We start from the raw sequence: 23293 nt of genomic DNA, 5'->3' as shown, positions 1-23293 counted from the left end.
AGAATGTAAGTTCAAAATGAACTGGATCTTTATTTGTACTGGACATACTGAAGTCAATGAAAATGTGATTGGATTTTCCACTGCAGCGTAGTTGGAGACACCGTTCAGATGTAGATTCAAATATAGACAAAAGCTGTTATTAATGTGTAACTTTAATTTTGGAACATGTTTTGTATTATTTGCACTAAAAAATAAACTTGAATCGGAAAAATCCTGTTTTTGTTATTTCTTTTTTTATTGTCTTTACCTACCTTTGTTCCACCCTCAATCAAATAAATAATTCTTCAAATGTCTTAAAATGTCTAAGAATAATGTAGGCCTATCTAAATTCAGATTATTTTGTATGTCAAGAATACATTTTCAAGATGAGCCAGGGGGAGTGTTTTGGTCTGGTTTAAACACTGCAAAAAGAAAAGATCTTGAAATAAATCAACTTGAGACAAAAGCAATTTCAGGACAAAAGTAAAAAGGCAAGAAACGAACTAAACCAACCATAGACATAAGTGGGAATTTAAAAAAAAATCTTCTCCCTCCTGTTGTGTGTTTCTATACAGTTCATATCCCATTAAATACATTACATTATTTTATTTATTATATTATTTATTTATACATTAGACATTGTTTTAACTTGTATAATGATAAGGTAGGTATTAGTAAATGTATTTGAAAAAACACATGAGCAAACAGACTATTTTTAAACTACTTCCCTGTAGCCTTGGCAGCTTCGGGTCTAAATAAGGGACCGTGTGGCTGCAGGAGTCTCACACTGATAAACACATGGCAGCAGCAGACAGACCTTGGACTCTGCCTTATGTAAGATAGTGCTGCAGCTGCACAGGGACGTGAGACCAGGGGGCACATGTACTGTATGTATGCTGTCGGTCACGCTCCCTCCGCTTCAGTAACACTGCGACGCTCCCTAACCTCGGGTTTTACGTTACAGGAAGAAACGAGTGCGTGCGGACGGTCCCTTGACTTTCTGATGAAATCTCTCTGAACGAGCGGAAGCGACGCGGCGGTGAAACCCTCACTTTGGCAAGAAAACCGAGACAGTAAAACGTCGGAACGGGTTAAAAACAGCTCAAACAAGACAACTAGGCTACCATACTGTGGTTTAAGGTCGAAGATTTTGAGTAAATCGTCGCTATCTTTCTGGTCCTGTAATCGTAAAGCCAACCGCTAAGCTAAGCTAACCCGCTAGCATCGTCAGCTGCCGCTCAACGGAGACCTCCACCACCAGCCGCCGCTTTTCCACGAAGACTACACATCAGACAAAATGGCTCTTCTTTCATCTTCACACCTGACGTCTTCTTCGTATCGTTACTCGAGTGTGTTCAGCCTTTCTTTCTCCTCCAGCTTCGTCCCCACCAAACTGTCCACTAGGAAGAAGTCCAACCACCACTCTCAGCTAACCTTTGACGCCGCGGAGCCCGCCGGACTCATGGACGATATTTCCTGGGTTCCCTCCGGTTGTGGTAATCGTAATGTTTTCCAAGCAGTGTAAAGACAATGTTATATTAGTAAAGACTGAAAGTGTTAAAAATGGATAGCACCAGTAATTGCTGCTGTTAACCCGGACCTGTGGCTTGCTGCAGCCTCTCCGTCTGACAGCTGTCAAAGAAGGAGCTGACCTGAACGTGGCTCTGTCACTTATTTAATTACCACTGTCACTCACTTCATCAGATAATTTATATTTTGCACTTTTGAGTTGGTTAAAAATGTTCAGAAACATGAGTGATGAGAGACATTTATCCGGCGGGCAGAGCTCGTCCTCCCCGACCGGCCACGGAGTCACCTCTGTCGGGCTTGATAATCAGGAAAGCTCGTGGATCGGCCTGCTCTCCGTGGTGTCCAGGCCCGCGCTGTCGTTTCTGCAGAAATATCTCCCGGGACGACCCCGAAATCAGACTCTGGCTGATAGAGGGAGCGGGTGGATCGGTGGAGACATGAAAACCAGTTTTGTTGAGGAAGAGAGGGAGTTCTTACGACAACTGGACGACATGATGCCGCTCGCGCCGCACGCGGCTCCGCACCTGACGTACCTGCGGTGTCAGCACACCGGGGCCGCCGGCCTGCTGGAGCCGCCGGACGGCGCCGCGCTGCCCTGGCTCACGGCTCAGTCTCTGAGGGAAATTGGGATTCAAAACACAGAAATGGACATAAATATCTGCCAAGAGACGCAGATTGGATATTTTTCCTCTGCCAGGACTTTCTTCAGTCATGTTCTGCTGAACTCCGTGTCATCTCAGGAAATAAAACCCACGGCAGGGAAGGACTGGGTGACCGAGGCTATGGGCTCCACCGTGAAGAGCGCTGGTGGGAAAAGCAGGACGTGGTGGGGCAGTTTCTGGGGAGGTGAGGAGAGCTCACAGAAAGGGCTGTTGTCAGATTTGTCCTGGGCTGAGGAGGGGGCAGTGACAGGCCAGCTTTGTCCACAGCAACCAGGGGTTGAAACAAAAGCCCCTGCTGCCGAAACAACCCCTGTGTTTGTCCAGAGAGACAGCAGGGAATCGACTCTGGGAGAAAACACTGGACCGACTGACCACAAAGAGGAGCCGGCTAACAAAGGAGGCCTTCACACAGTCCAGAATACAGAGGGGTCCGCACCAGACCACCAGCTTAACATCAGGAACCACCTGAGCGGTTCAGGAGCTGCCGCCGCCTGCAGTGAGGCGGCACTCCCGACCCCGGATCAGGACAATGGTTACTCCAGTCTGGAGGAAGAGCATTTCCAGATGTGCCACCAGCACATGGTGAAAGCCCCAAGTGAGGAACAACAACAACAACAACAACAGGAAACTGAACCCACTGAGAACACAACACAGATGGAGGAAGAGTCGTCTGGGGAGGAGGAGTCTACGTCAGAAAAGGTGGACGAAGAAGGAAACGCTCAGCAACACTCGGCCGCTCAGGAGTGTCAGTCTGCGGGGGAGACGGCGCTCTCCAACCCCCAGTGCCAGAACAAAGCCATCGCCTTCATCATGGGCTGCCCGTGTAGTGACGACGACGACAGCAGCCACTCAGAGAGGGAGTCCAGTGACGACGACGACGACGACGGTTTTGACAGCGAGGGGTCGTCTGACCTGTCCGACTCCTCTGATGAAGACGATGAGGAAGATGACGAAGCGTCGGACTCGGACAGCGAGGCGGACTCCGAGTCGGAGCGCCTGTGGAGCTCGTTGTGCCAAACCGTGGACCCCTACAACCCCCAAAACTTCACTGCCCCAATACAGACGGGCAGAACGCCTCCCAGGACCATCCCCACCCCCACACAGCCCTCGTCTGCCCACTCAACCCCCGACTCTTCCCCGGACCACAGCCCGCTCCCTCTCTCCTCTCTGGCAGCCTCCCCTCCCCTGACCTCCGGCTCCCCTCCATCCGGCCACGACACGTGGGACGACTCGACCTCGGCCAGCGAGGTGGACGAAGCGGAGAGCGTCCGGCTGTGGAGCTCCTTCAGCTGCTCCTCGGACCCCTACAGCCCCTTTAACTTCCAGGCCTCGTTCAGGACTCGAGGGCCCGTTGAGGCCGCTCCCAGGGCCAAGGCCAAGAAGGCCTCGCGTACCCCTCCCCGCTCTCCTCGCCATGAGGCAGCGTCCCCGCCTGAGTACAGTAAACGAGACGCCGAGGAGCGGCTGGACAGCGGCTTCTCAGAGCCCTCCACCTCCTGCGGCTCCTCCGCCACCCGGAGCTGTGGCACAACCAAGAAGGTCAGTTTGTCGTCTTTTCTCAGCTCTCGCATCGTCTTCATGTCTGTGTCGGCCGCCGCCATTCGCTCCCACAAGAGTGTTTGTTTGTTCTTTTTGCAAAATGTCAATCCACATATTGGGTCACCAGATGATTGATGGTTAATGTTTCACTCAACCTTGTCTGTTTACCCTGAAAAATAAGATACAGGAGTTTTTTTTTTTTTTTTTTTAAGGGACAACAAGGAGTTTCAAAATAGTGTTTTCACACTGCATTTCCCATGAGCCTCCGCACGCACGGTGAAATTCTTAGACCGGCGCAAGACAGACGAACGTGAAAGCATTTGCCAAAAATGTTTTCATTAATCAAGAATGAAAGTCAGAGGTTCGAAGACGATCAGATACCGTCGTAGTTCGGACCATAAACGATGCCAACTAGCGATCCGGCGGCGTTATTCCCACAAGTCGCCAGGCAGCGTCTGGGAAAACAAAAGGAAATGCTGGGCAAGCCAACCACTAAATAATAATATCAAAATAACTATAAAGACAAAACTATATATTTATTAAAAATGGACCCATTAACAAGTGTGGGTAACGTAGATTCATCCACATAACCAAAAGCAAACTGCTCGGAGTCTCTTTAAATAATTGAATTAATGGATCATTAAAATTAAGTAATTAATTGGTTATTGTGAACAAATGTAGCGCTTGTCTTCTCAATGACTGATGAATGTTTGATTGTTGGAGCTGTGCTCCACAGCGAGGACATAACTGGTTTATGTAACATTGTTTAACATAGTTTCACTTCAAGTTGTAGGTCTTGATCATCAGGCCCTAAGTATTTTCACAAGCGTCACATTACATACATACTTCAGCAGCGTTATACTCTGAGACACTGTGAACTGGCCAACCATCACTTTCTATATACCTGAGTGAGTAGTACACACCCTCTGTTACCTGAGACTTCTGACATGGAGCTGCTGTGTTAGACATGGTCAGCAACACACCAACAGTGTGTTGCAAGTCCAGCAGTGGGATACACAAACAAATGTGTTAATATATAAAGTATGAAATCAAACAAACCCAAGCTGGTTTGGGCACTTTTGTGTTAAAACTATCTTTGTAGACTTTGCTACATACAAATTATAAACCATATGAGGTCAAAAAGTAATGTCAAACAGCAAAGTATTGTTTCACTATCTGGATACAAATATCTGACACAATAACGCTCAAAGCGGACAGACTGTGACATTTTAAGTCAGTGAAGTACATTTGAACAGTGTGATAGGGATTTACAGGAAACGTGGAGCTGAATAATACGTGTCTCTTGGTGTTTTTGCTTCCTCGTTTGTGGTTTTACAATGTGACATTTTACTGCAGCCCGTCATATGATGACACATGGAGACTTCGACATGAAACACAGACCAGTTTCTCATCATGAGTCACCATGGTCCTACAGACCCGCTGTAAATAGATAATGATCTACTCATGTGAAGACAGATGTAATGTGAACTGATTCCCGTCCTGTGACACGTGTTTTCAGCCTTTGACACAACATATATGAACATGAGTAGTAAGATTTGATAAGTGTATTACCTATAACCTGTGTCAATTATCAGTTTCAATCATTTTCAATTGAAAATGCCACATGTTCTCCACGCCCAGGCTTTGTCCTTTAGAGGGAGGAGGTTTAGACAAAACCACAGGTGGAAGACGTTGCAATGTGGTTAGTCTGGGAAATAATTGGTTTGAAGGAGCTCACTGATTGCACTGAATAGAAATGTTAAAATCAAGTAGTGCTGTCTTCTTAGGTGGGAGCTGTCCCAGACCGAAGCAGTCTGATCAAACTGTTGAAGACATGAGCAGAGCAACTTGACTCCGAAATGTAATTTATTAATTCAAAATAATTCAGGTTACCTCCTTTTTTTTTTTTACTGCTCATTAGATTATTGTCAGCCATCATCTCTTTCCTCAATCCTTCTGCAGCTGCTTCCACCTCTGTTGTGTCATGTCACTGGGAGGTGAAGGAGCTGTAGTCTGCTGAGGTTTTGAATTGCAGCGAGAACAAGCACATGGATCTAAACATGAGACCAGTGTTGCTCCCATTACACTCCTGTTTTTGGTGCTAGAAGCGCTCCGTACTGCTGCTTATGTCGGACACACAGAGGTTTTACAAACTCCACATCACAGTTGGACGTCAGACTTTGCTTCACTGAACGTTTTCCATTTTATCTCTGACCTTTTCTGTCTTTTGTTTTTGTTGTTCACATTGTGCAAAAACCAAAATTTCTCAGTGTGATCACGTAGGAGGATGTAGATCGTGCTCTGCCTCTTATCGCTCCCCCTCACTGATATCAGCCATGTGCACAATGAGTGGGACAGTCAGTTCACACTCATGTTGAAACAAGAAAGTTACAACATATAAAATTTCCACAGTCACATTTAGAGCTGCACGCCCCAGTGAGAGGGGAAGCCACCACCCACTTAATTTAAACACCCTCAACAGCCAATCAGGGGAAAGCCCTGCTCGACCAATCGGAGCAGAGCTCTGCTCTGACACCCTTTGCTACATGTGCAGCATGTGTCTGCAGCTCCTGCTTTACTCTCAGCTTAGCTTATATTACCTGCCCACATGGGAACACCCAGATCTTTAAGGAGCATAAAGACAAATATATAATAGTCAGATCTTCACCCTGGTTCATGTGTATTTTTTTTTTTTTAATAATTGTTCAAGTGATATACACTTTTATAAGAAGAAGTGTAATAATGAAAATAGTAATTACCAGTATATCAGCATCACAAGTATCATAGGTTGTCACATCACAGCACCTGAGCTGGTTTGTTACACCAGTCTCTGAAAATGCCTGTTAGTTTAAATAAAGATTAGTATTGGTATGCATTATTGAAGTGAGTCAGATGTTTCTGATCAGTTACATCTAAATGACCAATGCATCACTTAATTGACATAGTCAGTAGTCATAGTCAATCATTTACCTGCATTTGCTAGATATTATTTATAAGGAAATTTTTTTTTTTTTTTATTATAATATCTGAGCTCAAAAAAGAGGCTCAGGTTCATGTATCTGGTCGTCTGAGCTCGGCCGTGCTCCAGCAGCTATAAACACTCTTCCTCTTCTTCCCATCAGGTCCGTTTCTGTGACAATGTGGAGGAGTTCTTCGCCAGCTGTGGCGAGGAGGAGGAGGACCGGCGGGGCCCCTGGGAGGAGCTGGCCCGGGACCGCTGCCGATTCCTGCGCCGCTGTCAGGAAGTGGAGCAGAGCATCGCTTACTGCCTGCAGCCGCAGCACCGCAGCCTGGTGTACCTCCGCCTCACCACCCTCTACGTTCAGGACGCCTGAAATGAGTTTGTCCCGTACGTGCAGGAGGCCTGAGGCCGGCGGTCTGTCCCCTATGTCCAGGATGCCTGAGGACAATCTGTCCTCTTCATCCTGGACGCCTGAGGGTGACGATCAGACCTCTCTGTCCAGGACTCCCGAGGACAGGAGTCTGTCCTCTCGGTCCAGGATGCCTGAGGAGGACGGAGGATCTGTCCTGAAAGTCCAGGGTGACCAAGTAATTCAACATGTCTCATGGAAAGCTGCACTTGTTCAGTATAAATATAAACTGTTGAGAGAGACACTATAGAGACACAGAGACAGCAGGTGGACGGACTAAGAGCCGCTGGTCTCTAGACTGACTGATTTTAGTCTCCTTTCTGACGTGGTCTCAGACCGAGCCCACGTCTGTTTGTTTCTGCAGCTTCGTCTGTTTTGATTCAGTCGACTAATTCAACCAGATTCAGGGCAACTTCATAACTGACTCATTTAGTTAAAAACATGGCCTGTGGGGTTTTGTTAAGGTGTTCATGGTGATTTGAAGGGCTTAACACGTGACTTCACTGTGAGGAAAAACCCTGTCAGAGCTTACAAGTTGGAGCTAAAGCCTCTCTGCAGACAGGAAGAAGAGATCTTCATCAAAAAAATGTCTACAACTGTTGTTCGTTTTCAGTGTTTTCTCAAGCTGCTTCAGATCTGTTCCTCGTCCATTTGACACCTGGTGTCAGGCACAGAAACAAACTGCTGTTTTCATCAGAAATATAAAGTCAAGTTGAGAAATTGAGCAGCTGCTTCCCAAGAAAAGTCACAGGGGTCAACGGATGATGATGGGAAGAAAGAAAGTATTCATGTTTTACCAGTGTCTGTTTTATTTCCTTTTTGGAAAATGCAGAATTCATCCACAGAGTCAGGCCTCCAATCATCCAGTGATTAGTTGTTGACTGATTAATTTGCATAATAATTATACATTTAACCATAAATTATTCAGTGTTAATCATTTCCATCTCAGTTTGCTTTACTCTTGTATCCAAACTACTCTTGTGAACTAAAATGACTAATGACCACATTATTTTTGTTCCCCCAGAGGTTTAATATGTTTAGTTTTGATTTTAAAAGGAAACAGCAGCTTCTCTCTGTGGCTCAGGTGTAAAACCGACGATGACCCAACAGTCAAGCTGAAGCGCGGTTTTCCCCCCACACATAGGGTTAAAACCAGTCAACAGAGCCCGTCGCAGTCCAGGTGAAACCTGCCGCGTGGAACGAGGATTGGCATGTGTGTTTGTGTTTGCCGCCAAAGCTTTCAGTTAGGTCCCGTTTTCTCTTTAAAAGCCAAAGATCGCTGGTGTTTAAGTCCGACAGGAGGAGGAACCGAAGGCTCAGTGTTGATTTGCATGAATTTCTCTCTTTAATGTTGAAAACGTTCCTCTAACTGTTGAGACTCACTAATCACCGATAATCAATCAATACACAGAGTATTCTGCTTCTAATCAGTATGATATACATCACTGTGGTATTAAAATAAAACTCCCTTTAATGGATCATGTCTGAATGTTGAGCTAAGCCCGTCCTGACACACAAATATCAAATATTTTCCTAAACAGCTGCTCACTATTCAAATAACCAAGACTTCTCAAAACATGTCAGTAGCTTCAAACAGAATGTTATGAAACTGACCAGAGAACAAGTCAACTTCAGTTCAAAGCCCTGAACAAAGGCTTAAAAAACACATTGATATCTATTTCATTTAAAGTTTCTCTGGTGTTATTTTTCCCTCCACAGATAAAAACATCTTCCTGCCTCTGTTGAGTTGGATTAATTAACTTAGAAGGAGCTCATATTTCTAAAAGCCTGTCTTGACACTCAATAAATGTAATCAACTAGTCTGATCATTTGTAGAGAACCTACTGACTGTGGAGAGAGAATTAACAGATCTATTGAATAATTAATACTCTAATAATCACATTATTTGAACTTCAGAGACGACAAATCATTTTCCTAAGATTTAACATTGACTTTAGTTTTTTCACCACCTCTCACTGTTAGTGTAAACTGTACGTAGTGAACACTACAGACAAAAGACATACTGAGTATCTGTGCTGTCCGGATTTAGAAAAAGCGAAGTTGTGTGTCTTTCTTCCTGTAGTATGAAAAATGTAGACCAGCAGACGGAAAGTTAACGAATCTCCAACCAGACTTGGACTAACCCACTGACTCAGTCAAATATTTCCAAGCTGAACTCATTCCCATAAACAATCTGCATGAGCCTCTCCCCCACTGCACCAGTATGAAGTCCTCACTTTGCATCGCTCACGTGAAGAGAAACACTTGAGGAAACTCATTAGATGTGAAAAGATGAGTCACTACACTGTGTTGCATTAGATGGAGTGGAAGGCAACATTAAGATTTCATTTAAATTAGAAAACTGAGAGAAAATCTGAAAACACAACAGAAGGGGGTGGGCTTTGGGGAAAAAATAATCGACAGATGAATCTTTGGTGTTATTTTAGTCAAAAAGCTTTTTATTTTTCTAATGCTTAATTTGGTGGATAACTCATTCTGCTTCATCTCCTCACAGTCTAAATATGACTTAAATATTAAAATAAAATCAATATTTAATGAAAACACCCTGGCTTATGTTGTTTTTCCCCCTTTATGTTCAATTGAACATGTTAGACTCATATTGCAAGGATGTTTTAGGTGGTGAAGATCAAGATCATTGTCTCCAGGTCCTTGAAAAGTGAAGATGTGTGAAATCAACACAAATAAAACATAACTGAATGCTTTATGAACTTATATGAAGTCCAGTTGAATTATTAAAATATAGTTTCTCCTATTTTGTTTGAACTGATTCAAATCAGTCTGCAGTGAGTCCAGCAGGAGGAGCTGCTCCATCATGAGAGGAGCACATGCAGTGAAGTCGCCCCTGCAGTTTAACACATGGTACCACCTGCAGGCAGCGAGTGCTACTGCAGTAATATTCTTTTTTCTTCACTTCGTTTTTTAGTTTTTGTCATTTACGTACGTTATGAATGAACAAGTCAGATTGTAACATGATCAACATGTTCAAAAATCTTCCAATTTTCTGGCTCCAATAAAAACCACAGTACAGAGAGGTGTCATGGAGGGAAAATATGTAGCCAAACCAACCGACCTGCCAAACCACTACCACCTTCAGAGCAAAAATAATACGTTAAAAAAAAGAATAAAAAGTGTGTGATTTAATGTGGCTCCACGTCAGGTTTTAAATATACACAAGGCTGATTTATTGACTGCAATCTATACTGATATTAGATTGCAATAATTGCACAATAAGAGTTTAATCTAAAAACTTTGAAAATTCCTAACCAACCAACCATAGGCTATGTGCTCAAGTTTTGCAACTTTCACCAAAATCCTGCTTTAGAAACCATTGTCCACTTAACTCATTACAAAGTATGAAGTCCATCACTGTTTTTTTAAACTGTAAACATATAAAACCTTTCTTGTCCCACAATTTGCTGCACTGCATCTTCAGACCGCCCTCCACAAAGTTACCACCCAGCTTTTTGATATTTGAAAAATTTAAAAATTGAGCCTATAGTGCATGAAAACGTTTGACGGTAAACAGTTGGCTACTGTAAACATATAGGCTTACCAGCCAATTCTTGCTTAATACATTTTCAATCTTCCTGATTTTTTTTTTTTTTTTTTTTTACAATATTTTAGAGTCATGGTCGATGAAGTTTGGCAAATATCAGACCGAATTTTTGAAAACATTTTGAATTATGCTATCATGTGAACAAATGCAGTCAATGTAAGAATGGCATTTTTAAACAATAGATTTTCTCTTATGAATCAAAACCCTATGTTAAAAAAAAAAAAAAATAGGCAGAAATGATTAAAAGTAAAATGCTTGAATCTTTTTTCCCCCATGACGCCTCCCAGAAACCGGTCAATGAAATCCAGACAGTCGTGTGGCTATGACGCCATAACTTGGGTTTTGGTGTGTGTGTGTGTGTGTGTGTGTGTGTGTGTGTGTGTGTGTGTGTGTGTGTGTGTGTGTGTGTGTGTGTGTGTGTGTGTGTGTGTGTGTGTGTGTGTGTGTGTGTGTGTGTGTTTAACACGTGAAGCCCTCAGACTCCCCTCCACAGTCTGCCCCAGGAGGCGAGGTGCTGGGGGACTCCCCCCCGCTGTGCCTCCCCTCCTCCTCCTCCTCCTCCTCCTCCACCAGTCCCTGCAGGTACTTGATGTAGCGGATGGCGGCTCTCAGCGTCTCCACCTTGCTGAGCCGCTTGTCGGCGCTGTGTCCCGGCAGGTGGTCCCTCAGTTTGGCGTAGCCCTGGTTCACACACTTAACCCTCTGCCGCTCCCGCTCGTTCCGCTTCTGGATGAAGGCCGGCTCGAAGGGACACTCGTACACGCTGAAGTGTCCGTGGTGGTGGAAGGGGGCCAGGTAGGGCAGCAGCCCGGGGCCGGGGCCCCTCAGGGGGCCTTTGTAGAGGCCGAGGCCGGCGGGGTCCATGCTGGAGGGGTAGAGGAGGAAGGGCACGGAGCCGGACAGAGGGTCTGGGGGCTGAGGGACACCCCTGTCCTCACGGCGTCCAGCAGCAGGAGACAGGCTGAAGCTCAGGTAAGAGGGTCGCTGATCAATGATTGGAGGAGAAAAGGGGGAGCTCATCATGTGATCACCTGACCAGGGGGTCCTGGTTGCCTAGAAACCACGGAGATGGTTCATCATCAGTCCTGATCACCTGCGTCAGGAAAACAGAGACAAGACCTGAGTCCGTGTGTCCAGGGCCGGATTAACCCCTGAGTGGGCCCAGTGCCCCCCACTCAGTTTGGCTATTCCCCCAGGCTGAACTGATGATCAATGAATTGATTATTACTGATGATTAAGAGTCACTGCTGAGAAAATGGAAGAATAAAAGTCAAACACAACTTCACACTAAACCATCTGAAAATTAAAACAGTTCAGCTTTTAAAGGGATAGTTCTCATGTCGGGGCTTCAATACAAGAGGGACATTACAGACGAGCAGCATGGAGGTATTTTGATGTTTTTTGGTGTGTCTTTTTGGACGAAGAAAAGTGAGCACCATTCACAACCATTATATGGACAAATACTGCTGCGCGGAGCCACCTCGTAACTCAGAGAAGGCACGGAGGACTCTGAAAATTCTCCCAGCCCTTAGTCGACATGAGGGTGAGTAGATAGCCTAATGAGTGAAATTTGAATTTTGGGTGAACTATCCCTTTAAAACCTGATTATCAGCACCTGATGAATCCAGTAGCCATGGCAATGTCTTCTCAACACTGACTGAAAGTTATAACAAAAGATGTGACCACAAGGGAAGCAGAAAAAAATCATACTTGAATCAAACTAAATTGCATCTAGACTGAAAAGCAACTATTAATTGATCGATTAGTGACTAAATCAGTAGCTTTGATCATTTAATAATCCTGTCAGTCTTGTATAAAACATAAAGCGTCAGAGCGCTTCCTCAATGTGAGAATTTGATGCTTTTCCTCATCTCACATTCGATTACACTGAAAATCTTCCAGTTTGGGTTTTGGTTTTCAACCACAATTGATTAGGGAAAATAATTGTAAGTTTCAGAAGGAGAAAGTGTGAAATTTTAAAAACGTGAACTGAAAAGCTGAAATGTAGCCTAACTGATCAATTAAAAAAGAAATAAAAGTCCCAAAGGTTTTAACAGGACAATAAAGTAGAAAATGGGGAGAAAAAAAAAACATAACATACAGACTGAAAACATCAAATTCCAAACAGATAAGAAACATGACTTCAGATGTTGGTAATTTCTCTAATTCTCTTTTAAATTACGTTCATTAGCGAGTGTCTATTGTCTGATCTCTGAAATCGTTAAGAAAATACTAATAACAATGCTATAACTCAATGTGCCCACAATTGCATAATTATAACTCAGTGGTAAACTAGACTAAAACAACAAGCCCAGTACAACTGTTCTCACTGCACAATAATTACATCACTTATAAATACGAAGTACACCAAGTATACACATCTGTATATCCACAATATACATCATATATCTCCATATCTGTCTTTGTCTCACCTTCAGGTGCAGCTGCTGTTTCCCCCTGTGACTTTGACTCTGGCTGAGGCTGCAGATGAAAAGCTGAGGATTTACCTGCTTTTACCCCCTGAAGCTCCGCCCCTCCAGGTGTGCGCCAGGACAGCAGGTAGCAAGAGAAATTAACACAGTGCATCCATTCTTCTCAGTATAAAAGGTTCATCATATGATGCCACATAGTAATAAAAACAAAACAAAACACGGGTGATCTGAAAAATGTCCAGACTGTAAAAATAAATTTGACCAAAATAAGAATATTGATAATAACAATATCAAATTTCGGAGTTTGATCAGATCAGTTGAGCTGTGAAACATCAAAGATCCCGCTCAGGTAAAAATGAGTGTTTGCAGTTTCCTCTTCCTAAATCCTGTATTTCCAGATGAAAGAAGTCAGCGACACACACCCTTCCTGTCAGCCTCTCATCACACAACACACACTGATGACTGTTTACACACACACACACCTGTAACCTGAGCTGCTGTCTGAACTTCACCCAACACTAAGCAGCGCATGTCTGATGGTTTTACTCCGTTTGATTTGTCCCTTACTGCAAGTGTGGCTCAATGTGGAGCTTTAAGACGTGTTTGTCTCTCTTGAACTAAAGGGTGAGTCTTATTTATTTCACAGCATGGCAGATGACCAAGGACGTCTTCTTCTTCTTCTTCTTCTTCTTCTTCTTCTTCTTCTTCTTCTTCTTCTTCTTCTTCTTCTTCTTCTTGTCGGTGTTGTGAAACATGTCACACACACTCATCACAAACACTCATTCAGGTGATGTGTCACTCTGTCTTCACTTGCTGAGTCTGTTTTTGGTTTTAAACTGAAAGGTGAAGTCAGAGTGAAGCCGTCAGTCAGCAGCAGCAGCAGCAGCAGCAAGCAGCAGTCTGAAAAACAAACCTCCATCTGACAACACACACACACACACATGCACTCCACTGAGAGAAACAAGTATTTAAATCTAGTCCTGTCACTGCAGCTTGAGCCCTTGGCAAGATCTCAAAATGGCCGACTGATTTAATAAATAGTAATAACAACAGAATCACTCTTTAGGTCCAGTCTGAAGTCCAGCCGATGTTTCCTCCTCTAATCTCTGCAGCTGTGTGTCTTCCTGCAGACGGAAGCTGCTGCTCACACACACACACGCACACCTGTTACATCTGTGTGTGTGCGTGTGTGTGTGTGTGTGTGTGTGTGTGTGTGTGTGTGTGTGTGTGTGTGTGTGTGTGTGTGCTTTAAAAAGGGCATGCACGTGCAGGAGTGAGTTGTTCACTAGTGTTTTACTGTAACATCAAAGCTGTGGCTGTGATGAAGCTCTGAAAACTCAACGTGCAGAGACTTGAAGACTGAATCAGAGCTGCTGCTGTTCACACTAAACTTAATTTAATACATGTTTCCATTTGACATCAATTTCATAATATAATAGAAATAATTATGATTCTCATGTTGCTTTTGTATGAAGCTGCCTTATCAGTTTGTCCAAACACTTTTCAAAACCTTCTTCTTGATAATCTGCTTTCAAGCATTTTTGTCATTAAATCGCTTAATTATTCTATTAAATCATTCTATTAATTATTGTTACATTTGTTGACACATTCACCTCCATAACTGACCCACATGCATCAGAGCTCATCCATAGATAGTGGGACAGTAGGTTCAGACCACAGACCAGTTACCAAGGAGATGACTGCTCAGGATCTTGTGATTGTGATATTATCTGCAAACACATAACATAACACATACCCCTCTCTGATATTGAATGTCGTTCTTCAGTTTGTCTCAACCTCTCCTCTGCAGCGCCTCATCTCATCCATTCTGATCAAATAAGTCTGAATTTTTTCAGCCTGATTGTGATTCTCATTAACGTCAGGAGATGGTGCCGTTCCCTTCAGGTCTGTGGGGACAGAGGGTGGTGTTGGGGACCACTTTACAGAGAGACTGGAAGACAGTGGCAGAAATATTATTGAAATTGTTAGATATTGATTATACTAGTCATTCTAAAGGAGATTGTAGTTGATAAGATAAATCACAGAATAAGAAACTGCATGTGATGTGCTTTGATGATAGTAGCAATTTTGTTCTGGTTATACTTTGAAAAGGACCTGATGTCTTCATTTGGTTTAATCAGTGGGTGAAACTTGAGTTTGTTCTGTGAATATGTTTTTTTTTTTACCCTTTATAATATAAATATTTCAGATATATCACCAGTAGCCTAGTATATATTATGTGCATGCGACCTCACATGCATGAGCCGGGTGTGGAGGAGGGGGTCGGTCGCGGTGTATCCATGATTACCCTCAGGCGATGCTTATGTCCTGATATGACCTGTTTTTATAGTAGGTGGGCAGGGAGGGGGGAGTGAATGTAAAAATGGCGTGGGGGACGGTAGTGGCGCATCTCATGATCCCCTACAGGCGGGACATATGAAATGTATTATTGTTTAGCCATATCCAAGTCTGTCATTCCTACTCACAATACCCAACATTTTATAGAAAACAGACAAACCTGGCAACTTGTAGTCGCTGCTACAGATCTTCAGATATTCACATCTACAGATCAGTGGAGTTTGAGATGTGTAAAGACATCATCATGTTTCCACTGTCCACCACACCCAAAATGACCAACACTGACTAACACTGCTTCAAAAACAGTCAACTGAAGGTTCACAAACTTTTCCCTCAGTTTAAAGATGAATGAGTTTACACTCTGTTCAGTCTGTTTGTCTCTATCTCTGTGTGTGTGTGTGTGTGTGTGTGTGTGTGTGTGTGTGTGTGTGTGTGTGTGTGTGTGTGTGTGTGTGTGTGTGTGTGTGTGTGTGTGTGTGTGTGTGTTGGGGGAGTGCAGTTTTCCACTTTCCCTCCTCCGAGCTCCCACAGTTTCCAGCACGAGACTGAGCGTGCCCCAGTCACACGACCCCACCCCTCCCACCCTCCCTCTCTGTGGAGTCAGGGCGACACACGGCTTCCCACACTTCTTCATCCCTCACACACAATAGGCGTGTGTGCGTGTGTGTGTGAGTTCTCACAAAGCGTCCGGACGGTTCTCAGGCTCCGTTTGCACAGACGACGGTGAACCACATCTGCTTTATTGATGTCACTGTGTTAAATCAGGGAAAACTTCAGTTCACAGCTCCTGTAGTCTTTAAAATAAATAATACACATAAAACTGTTGTAAATCAAAACAAAACAAAACCTGTTTCAGATCAGAGCTGCAGCAAACTATTCATTATTCAGTTGTTACTGTCAGAGCAGGAATCATACAGTAACTACATAAAATATACTAATAGAAAATAAATAAAGTAGTCATTTCAATAGTTAATTAATTATTAATCGTGCAGCCCCAATCGATAATATGCATTATCTCAAGACTGACGTGGCGATGTCCCTGTAAATACAGAGTCTTTGTCTCTCAGCTGCTCTAAGTTGTATAGTGTCTCTGAGGACTCAGACAGTGAGACGTCCACTTGGCTCTGACACGTTCCCAGGCAACATTTTCTGAATCTCTTTGACATTTGGCCTGATGAACAACATCCCACCTGTTCTGTGGCGCAGACATTATAATTCAGCCCATTGTCCCGAGCTCCCAGCCCCTGATTGGTCAGACAGCCGAGATAGAGAGATGGTCGAGCTGTATAAATACAGAGAGGAGACAGAGACATGAAGAGAGACGTCCTCTGAACCGACAGCGAGGAGACAGGAGACTCAGCTACTCTTCTAACTTCACTACACGCCTGGAAATGTCTCAGTACCTGGACCTTACACTTCAGGACAGCATGAAGGAACAGCTGTTCAGGTGAGACACAGCCTCACTCTGAGACACTTTACTGTTTGTTCTCTATAAACAACTGGTTTATTTCATTGGCGTATTTTATGTAGTTACGTACAAGGAAGTGTTCATTAATGTCCAGTATAATGTGACTCTCCTGTGAGGAAATAATCCAGGTACATATCTCAACAGCATGAACCACAGAAGAACATAAACTCTTTATGTCCACATTCAATGCAAAATTGGTATTGGTATTTGCTGGCATGTTTTAGAAAAGTAACAGTAACAAGCTTCACCAGGTTTAGGCACAAACAGTACTTTTAGGCCAGGGTTAGGAAGAGATTAGCACTTCTTCAACATCTGACCACCATTGTTGTCACAGTTACGAGAACAGAACAGGAGATTTATGCGGCCTTGCATTGTCCATAGGAGTTATAGATGGTAGGTAGGCTACTATTAGTTATTGCTCAGTAATTGCCCATAACATTTATTCCATGTCTAAATTTTGATGTTATATGATTGTGACATTGACTCCATGTTAACGCTGCATGACATCCTGTCTCTCAGGTGTAAACTCAACCTGCTGGAGAGGAGGTGCTGCGGTCAGGTGGAGAAGCTGAAGGCTCTGATTGGAGAACAGCTGCAGAGCGGGACACCTGTGTCATATCTCCTGGAGAAAACCATGTCCTTCCTCACACTCAGAAAAACTCTGCTGTCACACAGCGGCTACTCCAAATACTCCAGAGACATTTTACGCCTATTTCCTGATGCAGAGGAAGACGTGGATCTACTGTGTGTTTAACAAAGAAGAAGAAGAAGAAGAGACTCGGGCGTTTGTGGAATTGTCCTTAGAAATCTTGAATTTTGAGTGGACCACAGCCTTTTAACTGTGACGTAGAGATGTAACATGTGTTAAAGCACTTATTATGCTTATGTAATGAGCAGTTGTGTTGCTGTAGAACATGTTTGAAAACATGCAGGGCAGATCTTTTATCTACTGCTTGACTCAATGATTCAGTTGAATCAAAGTACAACTATTAATTTGGTAATCCTTTAATTAAAAGGAAAATTATGATGTTATTGATCTAAGCATATTGTTTAATTAGATTTTTTTTCAATTAGGTGTCTCTGTTGTTGCACTTTGATATATGTTTGTTTTCATGTTGGAATAAATCCCTCTGAATGTCACTCTGTGTTGAGACTGGTTTGTGGAAGCAGGAGAGGTACTAAAAGGTTTAAAAGACAACAAGCAAAAAACAAATCCCTTGCATGAGACCTAGTGAACTGGGTGTTATTATTAATGTTAAAAGTGTAAAGTTTCAAACATTTGAACTTGTGTAAAGGTTGTAATGGTTTCATCCTTGACACAAACAATGTCCTGCCTCTCACCTTCACAGCTGAAGCACAACTTTAAAGTGCTGCAGTTAAAAACTCCTCTAAAGCTTTCATGCTCAGATCAGACCAACCATGACTCCCCATAAATACAAATATGCCGTACACTTCCTTGGCCACTTCATTAGGTACGCCTGTTTAACTGCTCATTTATAAAGAAGATCTGCTGAAGCATCAGAATGGAGAATAAAGTCGATTTAAGTGAATCTGAACATGATATGGTTGTGTCAGACATGGTTGTGCCAGATGGGATTTTCACCCACAACCATCTCTAGTATAGGGTTCACAGAGAATTGTCCAAAAAAGAAATAATATCCAGCGAGTGGCAGTTATCTGAGAGGAAATGCCCTGTTAATGCCAGAGGTCACATCAGCTGTGTGACCACAGTGACAAGGCTAAAAGAGGAAAAAGCAGCCAATGAGCTTCTTTCCCTCCAGATGGTTGATGGTTGTTGGTCTGCAGAGCCAATGAACAGCACAAGAAGCACTATTTTCATCTTCAATAGGCTATTTACTAATAATTATGAACCAATCAGTTATCTGCTGAGAAAGTAGTAAAAGTCAAACTCTGCAAGACTGTAGGTTTTATCTTAGAATTAAAAATTGCATCTGTTGGGACTGCAGATGGAAATGATCTTGAGAGCTAAATCTGGCATATTTACATATTGTTTCATGAATATGCAGAGTCCTGTTACAAATAAACAAATAAATTAAATGAGTTGATTAATCAAGGAATAGCTTCAGTGTGGAATTGCATTCACAGCATTTTAAATGTTTTAAGGTGGAGCTCAGTATTTTAGTTGTCATTTAATAAATATATCAAACTGATTTTTTCTGCTTCAATCACCTGGTTTGAATCTGTTTAATCCGGGGCATGCATTTACAGAATTGGGAGATTTTTATTTAGAAGTCTTTAATTTGTGTTGTTTTATGGCAGCATAAAGTACAATCAAACTAAATAATGAAGAAATGAAGCAAAACATCAATAATGCAGAGAGATGATATGAAGTGAAAACACTGAAGTCAAACATGGTTAAAAGACAAACATCAAAATCCTGAAACACAAACATGATTTAACCTTTACACACACACACTGGCTGGAGTCTTGATTATAAATCTGCTATCCTGGCCTGACCTCTCTGGGTCTCTGGCTGTGTCATAGAGGTGTAACTGTGCTCTTCTCCACAGCAGGGCAGCAGTGGACTGGGGTTAACAGCAGAGCTCAGCGCAACCGTCCTGTTATCATCAACCAGTCTGTGCGTGATGCAGTTTCTGTTATTATGGTAGGCTACATATGAGGCAGTACAACCCACTGCCTGTTGTTAAACTGAGCAATGAACTTTATTATTATTAATGGATTGTGTCCAGGGAGTTGCACTATACCAAACTGAGGATCAACAGTGTTCAGGATTTATTAGCTGCACTGACACAACATATTTAGGTCATGACACAACACAAAAGGGTGAAAAGACACGTTAACAAGAGGAATGTTTAATAGACAGTTAATAACAACACAAATCGAATAAGTCAACCAACAATACACATACCGCACCACCTGTCCCCGCCTTTACAAAAGGCAACATAATGCAGGTTTATAATCGGACCTGTTTGTCGTACATTGTAGACAAACGCATAAACACAACAAGTGTAAAAAGAAATGTGCAAATGTTGCACAGCCAACACAGCATCCAAGCCTCCGCAGTGCACGCAGACTGAGACAACATTTGCGCACAGGGGAACCACCACAGTGCGGATTGTCCACATAATAATAACAAAGTGTCCGAGTTACCACGGCCTCCACAGAGAGCTGTGGGACCGCGACGCTGACCTGGAGCTCGACCGCTTGCGCGCCACAGTCCGCCGGCCCTGCTCCCCGGACATGTGCCTCTGCAGCGCGGCTCTCTGCTGCACGTAGAAGCGCTTGATTTCCTCCCGCTCCTCCGGCTGCAGCGGCGCGTGGAGCGACAGGTGCCGCAGCGTCTCCTGCAGACACTGGGAGAAGCCCCGGGAGTAGCTGGGCGCCACGCGGGCCAGGGCCCTCTGCCTCAGGAAGTGCACAGCCATCTCCAGGATGTCGGCCTTCTCCAGCTTGGAGGGCGGCTGCCCCCCGCTCGGCTCCCCCCGGTTCAGAAGTGCTCTGAGCTGCTCGATGCTGTGGTTGATGCGGTCCCTCCTCACCTTCTCCACCATGAGTTTACGCAGCTGTGGACACAGGAGAAGACGCGTAAGACACCGGAGAAGCTGGACGCGCGGTCTACAGGCTCGGGCAGGGGTCAGTCAGGGTATACGAGGGGGGTTGGGAGGGTCGCAGCCAGGTTTCTTACCTTGTTGGAGCTGCTGCTGGTGTCCATAGATGCAGGTTTGTCCTCGGGTCTGGTCTGAGTTACAGGCGCCATCACAGAGTCCACAGGTTTCAGTCTCGGTCCTTGTGCAGGTTTCAGTCTCAGTGTGGAGCCAGCCTTCTCCGGTCCGGTATTTATAAAGACCGGGAGGAGCTCCGCGTGCGTGGACTTTTAACACCTGAGGGTTTCCCACAGTCCGCGGCCTGTCATAAAGTCAGGACTACAAACAGCGTCCTGTCTGAGCCCCCTCCCCACTTCCTCTCTGCTCAGACAGAAGTGTGCCGCGGTCGTCACGTGCTGGACAGTCTGGACCAGAGACCAGACCTCCAGCTCGCCGTGTTTCCTGCTGCGGTGGGAATAACAGCAGTTTGTCCCCTTTGATGCTGATGGAGGTGAGGAGTGGGCTGGTGAAGCGTCTCCTGCACACGTCTCCAACCACATCAAAGACTCTGAGCTTCACACCAACAGCAACAGATCCACGCGCCACACCGACGGGAGAGGGAGGGGAGGAGAGAGGGGTCTATGGTTCAGACAGCAATTTGTAAGAAGTCAACACCTTCAGGAGGAAGTTGTAATACTGCTGTTTGTTTCCCAGAAGCATGGATCACACACTCTTCTCTCCACTGATGGACGGACGGACGGACACACACACACACACACACACACACACACACACACACACACACACACACACACACACACACACACACACACACACACACACACACACACACACACACACACACACACACACACACACACACACACACACTCAGCTCACTGCTGCTCTGTCACTTTTCCCACCTTTATTTCATCATGCAGATCTTTTGACTTCATTTCATCACCCAGATCGTGAGCGGGCCACATTCAGCTCAGATGTTGGTTCAGAGAGGAGAAGTGGGTGTGTTGTGAAGGTGGAGGAGGTGGGGTGAGGGGGGGGTGTTGTGGGAGAGAGGAGGGGGAGGAGGGGGCAGAGAGACAGACAGAGTTTATGGTTGAAGTGGAAGTGTGCCTCCTCCCTGGAGAGAGAGACTGAGAATAATTGACTTCTTAAGACAGAAACACATTGAAAACACATCATCACTCATATATTATTAATGAAAAACAAACGTCCAACATGTAATTAGAATAGCACCAACAACAGAGTTTCACACTTACAAGAAAGACAGTGCACAGCTGTAAAGAAGTTAAAGATTCCAGCATGAGAGAAGGAATTTTTCCCTCTACTTTAAAACTTGAACATTTAGATCAAAGGCAACAACAACAACAACAACAGGTTTTATTCCTGAAATAACAAATAAAATAGCTCATAGCACAACTTCTCTCCTCTGTTGTCATATTTAAACTTACCCATATGCATCAGTTTATTCCATTTTATTATTATCTACTGCAACAAACAGCGTATTTTATTAATACAGTCATATTTATATTACTATTATTGTGTTACACATTGAACACAAGTCTCCTCAGTGTTTCCCTCTCTTGCAGGTGAGCCTGTAAACTGACCCGGAGTCAGCCGTCTGAGAACGCAGCATGTGTCTTATCTTTATGTGTTTAGTGGCCCTTATCAGGCGGCCGTCCCAGCCGCTGCACATCTGCAGCAGCCTGATCAGATGAGAGAGCGGGAAGGTTCCCAGGTAATAAAAGTGCAGGGAGCTGCTGCAGCTCCACAGCTCTGCAGCAGCCTCCCTCCGCTGAGGCCACCAGGCCAGTTAACCATGAGATAATTGATGCCTCTCTCCTATTGTTGTGCGGGCCTCGCCCACTGGCCTCAGAGTGTGGGAAAGCTAATCCTGCCTGGGACTCATGGCTTTGTAATGCTAATGTGGGCCTATAAATAGAGGAGAGGGCTCCTCAGTCCCAGCACAGCTCACTCTGCTCTCCACCAGGATGGCTCCAACCAACACCAGAGACTCTCCCATCTCAGAGCTCTCCACCAAAGACAGACACAAAGTAAGTCCTGCTGCTCAGCTGCTCACTTTTCCACTATTTTCCACCTCTGCACTGTGTCTCTCCACGAGCTCTGTCCGCTGAATGTCTCTCTGACCAAGCCTCCTCTTCTCTTCTACAGCTGAGGAAACCGGCCGTGGAGAAGATGCGCAGAGATCGCATCAACAGCTGCATCGAGCAGCTCAAGGTCCTGCTGGAGAAGGAGTTTCACAAACAGGATCCCAACGCCAAGCTGGAGAAGGCCGACGTGCTGGAGATGACCGTGGTGTTCCTGAAGCAGCAGCTTCAGCGCCACAGCTCCAACGCTCACACAGCTCATGGAGACGGATACTCTCACTGCTGGAAGGAGACGCTGCACTTCCTGTCCCAGAACTCCCTAAAGGAGGTGACGCTGCCTCACCTCCAGCACCTCCACGCTGCCCACAGAGCCGGCCAGGACACCTGCCCCACACCAGCCCTCTCCTCCCACAGCCACATCCAGGCTGCAGGGAAGCAGCTGCCCAGCGCTCACAGAGCCGTGTGGAGGCCCTGGTAGAAGCTGCTGTGGACATCGGAGGGTGGACGTCCTCCCTCAGGAGGAGATGACCTGCATGTTGGACACTGTAGATGCTGTTGGAAGCAGCATCAAAGCTTTTTGTTGCTATAGTGACTCCGCTGTGGAGCTTCTGTGTTTTTTACAATGTAAAACTCTCACTGTGCCTCGTTTGTAACGTGACTCCTGTGGAGTCGACTATTTAACGAC

At 44.6% G+C, this 23293-nt stretch overlaps 3 protein-coding genes and 1 pseudogene across 4 annotated transcripts; 2 read left to right on the top strand and 2 right to left on the bottom strand.

Moving 5' to 3' along the window:
• The first annotated feature begins 786 nt into the window (after positions 1–786).
• ppp1r15b (protein phosphatase 1, regulatory subunit 15B) lies at positions 787–8560 on the top strand. The gene is made up of 2 exons (XM_083972276.1): positions 787–3710; positions 6833–8560. The coding sequence occupies exons 1-2, from the start codon at positions 1719–1721 to the stop codon at positions 7043–7045; spliced, it is 2205 nt and encodes a 734-aa protein (XP_083828402.1). The 5' UTR covers positions 787–1718; the 3' UTR covers positions 7046–8560.
• Positions 8561–11117: 2557 nt separating this feature from the next.
• LOC310986289 (achaete-scute homolog 5-like) lies at positions 11118–11678 on the bottom strand (the record flags this gene model as incomplete). Its single annotated transcript, XM_083972133.1, has 1 exon — positions 11118–11678. The coding sequence occupies one exon, from the start codon at positions 11676–11678 to the stop codon at positions 11118–11120; it is 561 nt and encodes a 186-aa protein (XP_083828259.1).
• An 8366-nt stretch (positions 11679–20044) lies between these two features.
• Positions 20045–20655, bottom strand: LOC310986288 (transcription factor HES-5-like; the record flags this gene model as incomplete). Its single annotated transcript, XM_083972132.1, has 2 exons — positions 20045–20461; positions 20584–20655. The coding sequence occupies 2 exons, from the start codon at positions 20653–20655 to the stop codon at positions 20045–20047; spliced, it is 489 nt and encodes a 162-aa protein (XP_083828258.1).
• Positions 20656–22403: 1748 nt separating this feature from the next.
• On the top strand, positions 22404–23086 carry LOC310986162 (transcription factor HES-5-like; annotated as a pseudogene). The gene is made up of 2 exons: positions 22404–22554; positions 22673–23086. The product of its transcript is annotated as a transcription factor HES-5-like (transcript).
• Positions 23087–23293: the final 207 nt, after the last annotated feature.

Source organism: Trachurus trachurus, assembly GCF_905171665.1.
Source record: "Trachurus trachurus genome assembly, chromosome: 5".
Lineage (NCBI taxonomy): Eukaryota > Metazoa > Chordata > Actinopteri > Carangiformes > Carangidae > Trachurus > Trachurus trachurus.
Note: the sequence above shows the minus strand (reverse complement) of the source record. Positions and strands in the feature narration are given on the sequence as shown.

Coding starts and splice junctions, on each gene's coding strand:
- ppp1r15b (XM_083972276.1), top strand. CDS start 1,719: ATGTTCAGAAACATGAGTGATGAGAGACATTTATCCGGCGGGCAGAGC. Junction 3,711..6,832: donor GCTGTGGCACAACCAAGAAG/GTCAGTTTGTCG, acceptor TCTTCCCATCAG/GTCCGTTTCTGTGACAATGT.